The sequence below is a fragment of the Apium graveolens genome, chromosome 6, assembly GCF_009905375.1.
Source record: "Apium graveolens cultivar Ventura chromosome 6, ASM990537v1, whole genome shotgun sequence".
Taxonomy (NCBI): domain Eukaryota; kingdom Viridiplantae; phylum Streptophyta; class Magnoliopsida; order Apiales; family Apiaceae; genus Apium; species Apium graveolens.
Genome location: NC_133652.1, coordinates 223,142,847 through 223,150,543, shown reverse-complemented (window position 1 = coordinate 223,150,543; position 7,697 = coordinate 223,142,847). Strand labels below are relative to the sequence as shown.

Below are 7,697 nucleotides of genomic sequence, written 5' to 3'. Positions count from 1 at the left end.
GGCAGAACAAAGTCTCAGCCCCTTCCGGACCTCCTCTAATACATTTGATCCTATTTAAATATGAGTAATGTTACAGAAGTGGCTACAAAATATTTGTACAGAATGATGTGAAAATGTCGACCTACAAATTATTTTCATCTTCTTATTATTTATTTCTTACATTTTTTTTCTCTTTTATATTACTATTAAAATTTCACCAAAATTGTCTACTTACAAGTAATCAAGTTCTACTCACAAAATTAAAATATTTTATACCACGAAAAAAATTATAAATTTTTTATTTTAATAATAAGACAATACTTGCAAAATAAATTATAATATTATATATTACGAGAAAGGTTGCAAATATTATGTTGTTTAACATGTATTATAATTTTGTATAACATATATTATATTTTTGAAATAATATTCTCATCATCATTTTTTTCTACATACCAGCTTATATTCTCGTATCTAGAAATCAAAGAGAATAAAAATAATAAATGAGATGTTTAAGTTGGAAAGTTATAAAATATGTTTTTTTCATTTGATCTAAGTTAAGTATTTTTATTGTGAACACAGTTATACTATGATTTTTTTTATTGAGATTTATTGTTAATTTTTATTGAGACATATAATTTTACTATTTAGTCGGTTGTTCTTTATGTTATAGTGTTTTTACTACTTTTTATCAATTTTATTTGTTGTGATTTTTATAATAAAATTATTTTATTTATTAACTTAATATAAAAAGTTAAACATCTAATCAGTGTATTTAAAAAAAACTATACTAGTATTAAAATATAAAAATAAATACATACTACAAAAAAATATATAAAACATAAAAATAAAAATGTTTTTATTAAATAATAAAAAGTAAATACATAGTATTAACTAGTACAATAAAATAATAAGATTTTTGTAAATGCCCAACAAAAAAACCGTACAATATTTAGATAAACAAATGAAAATTAGTTGAGGGCGTACAACTATAATGGATAATTATAATAATAGTGGCCTTTGTATAAAAATTTTGTAGATAATTTTGTGCATTATTAATATAATAATATATATTATTGCATCCAACTGTTCTCATCTATTTGACTTTAAATCTGACGGTTATTATTTATGGTACCAAACAATTGTACCTAATAAACGACTACGAAATAGATAGATTTCATAGAAACATGCCTTATCATTTTAAAGAGACCAGCATATTTATTTACGGTAATAAATCTGACCTTTGAGCTAATCATTATCCTCGTCTTGTCGGATAATCTTTTGGCTCGAATTTTGTTAACCCAGAGTCTCATATATTACTTAAATTCTGTACTAGTTAGTTACTGAATGTACTTGATAAGATCCACAAATATTTTATGAATAGCTCATTAATAATGATGAATTTCGTATATACAAATATCTTCATGAATAAAAATTTTATAACTTATTAATTATGTACCCATACACTAGACAAACGGTTAATATAATGTTCAACTTGTTTATAACTAACTATAAGTTAAAAACTTGTTTTTTACAGTATTTTCATTTTCAAGACAGTAGAATTACTCTTACTTTACAGGGACACGGAAGTTTTAGCAGTGGTTATCGCATATCATTATCGATGGAAAAAAATTGTCTGACAAACGTAGTGGAAAACAAGGGGGTACATGATGAACATCATTACCCTATTGTATTATTTGACTTTCAAAGGCATATATCAATCAGAATACACTTGGTCAAATCTATATATACTGAATTATAAATATTTTGAGATTTTATTTGACAGAATTCTACAATGAAGTTACGATGGCAAAATAATTTGATTTCACAAATATTTGATCCGAAATTTGATATTTTAAATTTATTTAATCAAAAAATTTGAATTTGAATTTCAACAATACCGAACTGATACCCAATCGAAATAAGAAACTTAATCTAAGCCCGATCCGAACCCGAAACCCGATTAACCTCGACACATAAATAATATATTATATACAATATTTTAGATGTAAGAAATATTTTACATATTTTTATTATATTATTATCCCCGAATGGCGTGGGTTTTTATTACCACATATATATGGTTGTGTTAAATTATGCATACGTATTTGTTTGTCATGCATGTCTGGTTGAATGTCCAAAGATGTATCTCAACGTGGCAGAATCCTGAGTGTTGATATGGTATGAAAAAGATCAAACGGTGATTAAAGCTCTCCAACTAACACCCCCAGCTTCCCACCCAACACTCTTTGCTACTCTCTCCCTACGTAACTTTTAACAAAGGAGACACACACAACACAACACAACACAACACAAATGTTGTAAATGTATCCCCTATCTATCTATCTATCTATCTTACCAATGCCTCCTAACAACATTTAAAACCCCCCCTCTCTTTCTCCTTTGTCTCATCTCTTTAATTTCTTCTATTTAAACTAACCATCTTTATCACCTCCCCCCCCTCATACATTACATGCTTTGTTGAACCACCATCCTTATTTCAATTCTCTCTCACTTCCCTTCTCCTCAAAATTTAATCTCTCTCTCTCTCTGTCTCTAAAACATCAACAAACAATCCTTAATTTCTTCTATATAAAATCAAAATCAACCTTGTTGTTGTTTCAACAAATCTATACATATTTTGAAATGGGCGATGATGAGTATATATGTGAAAATGGAAATGGACATCATGTAGTGTTAATGGAGGGGCTAAGTGCAAAAGAAGATGATCCCTTGAACTGGGGTGTAGCTGCAGAGTCATTGAAAGGAAGTCATTTGGATGAGGTGAAGAGGATGGTTAGTGCATACAGGAAACCTGTAATCCGGCTGGGAGGGGAGGACTTGACAGTAGGGCAGGTGGCAGCGGTGGCGCGTGGAGCGGAAGTGGTGTTGTGTGAGAGTAGGAGAAGTGGGGTGAAACAAAGTAGCGAGTGGGTGATGGAAAGCATGAGAAAAGGAACAGATAGTTACGGAGTTACAACTGGTTTTGGTGCAACTTCTCATCGGAGGACTAAACAAGGTGCTGCTCTCCAAAAGGAACTTATTAGGTACCCCCTGCTTATTTTACTTATTACTTTCATTATATTATACACTACATATACAGAATATGGCTTCATTTAGCCCATTAATAAATTTTGTTTTTAACTAGTGTGTCCTCTCGATTTCATCAATCTCATGACAAAAATAGCAGTAATGATACATTGTGTTTATAAAACCACGTACAAACAAATGCTCACACACACGCGTATACTCAAATTTGATATTCTAGGCGTGAGAATAAGGATAGCTATATATGTTGATATTCATCAAATTAGGGAGGGCGAGCTCATAGTTAGATAGATTAGATGACGCCTGGCAATATATTTATAATATATGCGACAATTAACTTGATTATATTTATATCATTTGTTCTGATAGGTCGTCTATAACATGCGTGGCTTTTGCATGAGATTAGTGGCCCTTCATTAACTTTTGCCACCCTTTTAATGCTGTAGGTGTAAATTTAGCAAATTATCTAATATAATTATAAACTCTTTTAAATTACAATTCAACTTAATTTAATTGGTCTCAACTTCTTTTTCTCATCTTTTGCACAAGAAACCAAATCCTTTCAAATTTAATTTTAATAATTCATATTTTAAATCCATCGGTATCATCATACATACAAAAACTTTAACTTTTTTAATTTCAATAATACATATTTATTATCTTTTATAATTTATTTTTAATATAATAAACAAATTATAAATATTATCACGGATTATAAGCTAGTTAAAATTTATATATATATATGTATTTAATATTCAAAACGGTCGTTAACATTAATACCAGATGTTTATGTATCAACGTTTTCAATATGCAAGTATAAATATACTATGTTTTATATTTAAAAGTTGTTCACACATGATACAACCAATATCTTCTTTATTATTATTTAATTTAATGAAAGCTAATAAGCGTGTAGAACCCTTCATTGAAAATTAAATTAAATTACCGGAAATTATGGTGGAGTCTCTTTTTTAGTCGCTCTAAAAAATAGGTTAGGGTTAAATATGTATTACTAGGAAGTATTACTCGGTGGAGAACAAATTATAAAATTTTATTTTAAAAAATACAAAATTCAATACTAATCAAGAATAATAATTATATTTGAATATAATAAAAAATTTAACAATTAAAATTAGATAAAATTACTTGATTTTAAATTTGATTCTACAGTGGAATAATTTTTAATAAGTGTGATATTCTACTATATAAAACCAATTTAAACTTCTTTACTAATTTCAATGATTTTTTAAATAAAAAAATTGTGTAACTTTGATTTTTAACTTGATAATGAAAATATATAACTATATATGATAAAAAAAATATAATAAAATATATTTTTTATATTTTTTAAATAATAGTTCTCCACAATTTTATATATAACTATATAATATAATAGGGTACTCCATAGAGTGATGCCCCATATATATATATATATATATGAGCTATCTACTTAATTTCTAAATTTTAAAATTTCATAGGTGTTTTTTAAGTTCACGGGATGCATATCAACGACCTTAGAAAAAATTAATTCAAGGCTAATATAGTCCTCTCATAGTATGTTTGCTTTGGATTTATTTAAAAATTTTATATTTAAATTATTTTTTGTGTACACTATTTGTACATGAAGCTACATATTATGGATATTAAAACAGCTCCTAACAAAAACAATTCAACTGTATTAAGTTGAAGTAATGAATATTGTTATTCAACTGTATTTACTCTGAATATTGCTATCCTAATGGATTGTACGTGGTTCAAATTTAGGCATGTAGCTAAATACGCCCAATAGCCTAATATAATACTACTGGCCTGGAAAATTGTAGCTGATCCAGTTTTATTCAGTAATATTCATCTAAAAAAAACATTGTTTATGCATGACGAACTTCATATATATTGCATGGATCGAGGCATCGGACTTTCATCATCTCAATATTTTAAATGAAATAAAAAAGGCTGTAGTCTGAATTAATTTTGTTACATTCTAAATATATTATATTTAATTTTGAAATAGGAGTATTTATTTGGAATATGACAAATTTGGTGCAATGTTTTTTTATCCTGTGAAGTGTGTCAGTTCCCCATTTGTGCATTGTCTGCTATGCACTTGCAAGAAATTAAGAGCCCATCTTCTGCCTGATTTTGTAGTAGATGTCTTATATTCTGTGCTCTCCTGTTTTGATTCCCCTAGTAATGACATACATTTATTCACCTTTTACTGAATGAATTCTAAGCTGTAAAACTTTTAATTTTTCTGCCTAATTTACTGACTCACATTATCATGATTAGGTTCTTGAATGCTGGAGTTTTTGGGAATGGAACAGAGACTAGTCACACATTGCCTTGTTCAGCAACAAGAGCTGCAATGCTTGTGAGGATCAACACTCTACTGCAGGGATTTTCCGGAATTCGATTTGAGATATTAGAAGCCATCACTAAGCTCCTTAATAATAACATTACTCCCTGCTTGCCTCTTCGTGGCACCATCACAGCCTCGGGTGATCTAGTCCCTTTGTCATACATTGCAGGCCTTCTGACAGGTCGCCCCAACTCCAAGTGTGTCGGTCCAACAGGGGAATTCCTCGACCCTGGTAAGGCCTTTGGCGTGGCTGGTATTGATGGAGGGTTTTTTGAGTTGCAGCCTAAGGAAGGACTAGCATTAGTCAATGGAACAGCAGTAGGTTCAGGCCTCGCTTCTATGGTCCTTTTTGAGACTAATGTGTTGGCCCTTCTATCAGAAGTTCTATCAGCAATTTTTTGTGAAGTTATGCAAGGAAAACCAGAGTTTACGGATCACTTGACGCATAAGTTGAAGCACCATCCGGGTCAGATCGAAGCTGCAGCGATTATGGAACACGTATTAGATGGAAGCTCTTATGTCAGAGCAGCCAAAAAGTTGCATGAAATGGACCCTCTTCTGAAGCCCAAACAAGACAGGTATGCTCTTCGGACTTCACCACAATGGCTCGGTCCACAGATTGAAGTCATTCGAGCATCAACAAAGTCCATTGAGCGTGAGATCAATTCAGTAAATGATAATCCGTTGATTGATGTTTCAAGGAACAAGGCATTGCATGGAGGAAATTTTCAAGGCACCCCAATTGGTGTGTCAATGGACAACACTAGATTAGCTATAGCTTCCATCGGAAAACTCATGTTTGCTCAGTTCTCAGAGCTTGTCAATGATTTCTACAATAATGGGTTGCCTTCAAATCTATCTGGGGGACGAAATCCAAGTTTGGATTATGGGTTTAAGGGTGCAGAAATTGCAATGGCATCATACTGTTCTGAGCTCCAGTTTCTCGCCAATCCAGTGACAACCCATGTTCAAAGTGCTGAACAACACAACCAAGACGTGAACTCTTTAGGATTGATATCTTCACGTAAAACAGCCGAGGCAGTTGATATATTAAAGCTCATGTCAGCTACTTATCTAATTGCGCTTTGTCAAGCTATCGATTTGAGGCACCTAGAGGAGAATTTGAAAAACACTGTAAAGAACACAGTGAGCCAAGTAGCTAAGAAAATACTCATTTTAGGTCTCAACGGGGAACTCCATCCTTCAAGATTCTGTGAAAAGGATTTGCTAAAAGTGGTTGATCACGAATACGTTTTTGCATACATTGATGATCCATGCAGTGCTGTATACCCGTTGATGCAGAAGCTAAGGCAAGTCCTTGTTGATCATGCATTGATCAACACGCAAGGTTCGAAAAAATCGGGCACTTCAATTTTCCTGAAGATTGAATCATTTGAGGAAGAACTAAAGAGTGTGTTGCCCAAAGAAGTGGAGAGTGCAAGAAGTGCATTCGAGAGCGGAAAGATGGCAATCCCCAATAGGATCAAGGAGTGCAGATCTTACCCTTTATACAAATTTGTGAGGGATGATTTAGGAGGACAGTATTTGACAGGAGAGAAGATAGGATCACCAGGAGAGGAAATTGATAAAGTTTTTACAGCAATTTGTGAGGGAAAGATTATTAATCCATTACTTGAGTGTCTGGAGGATTGGGATGGAAAGCCACTTCCCATTTGTTAGCAAAATGTTGCCACCACATTTAAGTGCCAGTGTAATACATGTTTTTTTTTTTATCAAGGCCTCCTGTGAGTTAGCTTCTTTATGTTGGTCAACTTCCTGTAACAAATACATGTAATTTCTCATTTTCTGTAATAAAAAGTTTTAATTTCTTACCACAAATTGAGATTTAGAAAAAATATATATATAATTCACACTTTGTATTCTGTATTGTTTTTTGAGTGAGTCTTAAAATTGAAGTATAAGCATATTTATTTTTTTAAAAGGCGCAACGAACCCAAAACTAGCAAAGGCCAAGTTGAAGAGGCAAATGGTAATCAATACTTAGTAGCATTTTAAAAGGGGCCTTTGGAGTTGAGTATTTTTGCATTTGGTGCTATAATTTAGCAATAGCACCAAAGATAGCATTGCATTGGACTTGCTGTGAGCAATAAAAAATGAGTCCATTGGCCAACTATAATATAGGAATGGCAGACTGATAATAAACTGGTGATGAAAGAAGGTGAGCTGCAGTTTCTACTTGATCACTACACACAACACAATTAGCTGAATAGTCATCATGCCAAACCAAAGCATACCATCTTTAGTGAGGCAATCTATTCTTCTTTAGCGCAAGCCATAAGTTAAAAGTGTGCTT

At 31.7% G+C, this 7,697-nt stretch overlaps 1 protein-coding gene across 1 annotated transcript; it reads left to right on the top strand.

The window, feature by feature from the left end:
* The first annotated feature begins 2,120 nt into the window (after positions 1-2,120).
* Positions 2,121-7,266, top strand: LOC141666747 (phenylalanine ammonia-lyase 1-like). The gene is made up of 2 exons (XM_074472918.1): positions 2,121-3,026; positions 5,314-7,266. The coding sequence occupies exons 1-2, from the start codon at positions 2,626-2,628 to the stop codon at positions 7,061-7,063; spliced, it is 2,151 nt and encodes a 716-aa protein (XP_074329019.1). The 5' UTR covers positions 2,121-2,625; the 3' UTR covers positions 7,064-7,266.
* The last annotated feature ends 431 nt before the right edge of the window (positions 7,267-7,697 follow it).

What these genes read in the sequence shown, in the direction of transcription:
- LOC141666747 (XM_074472918.1), top strand. Translation starts at nt 2,626, where the DNA reads ATGGGCGATGATGAGTATATATGTGAAAATGGAAATGGACATCATGTA. An exon ending in CTCCAAAAGGAACTTATTAG is followed by an intron (nt 3,027 to 5,313) that starts GTACCCCCTGCT and finishes TATCATGATTAG; the next exon opens with GTTCTTGAATGCTGGAGTTT.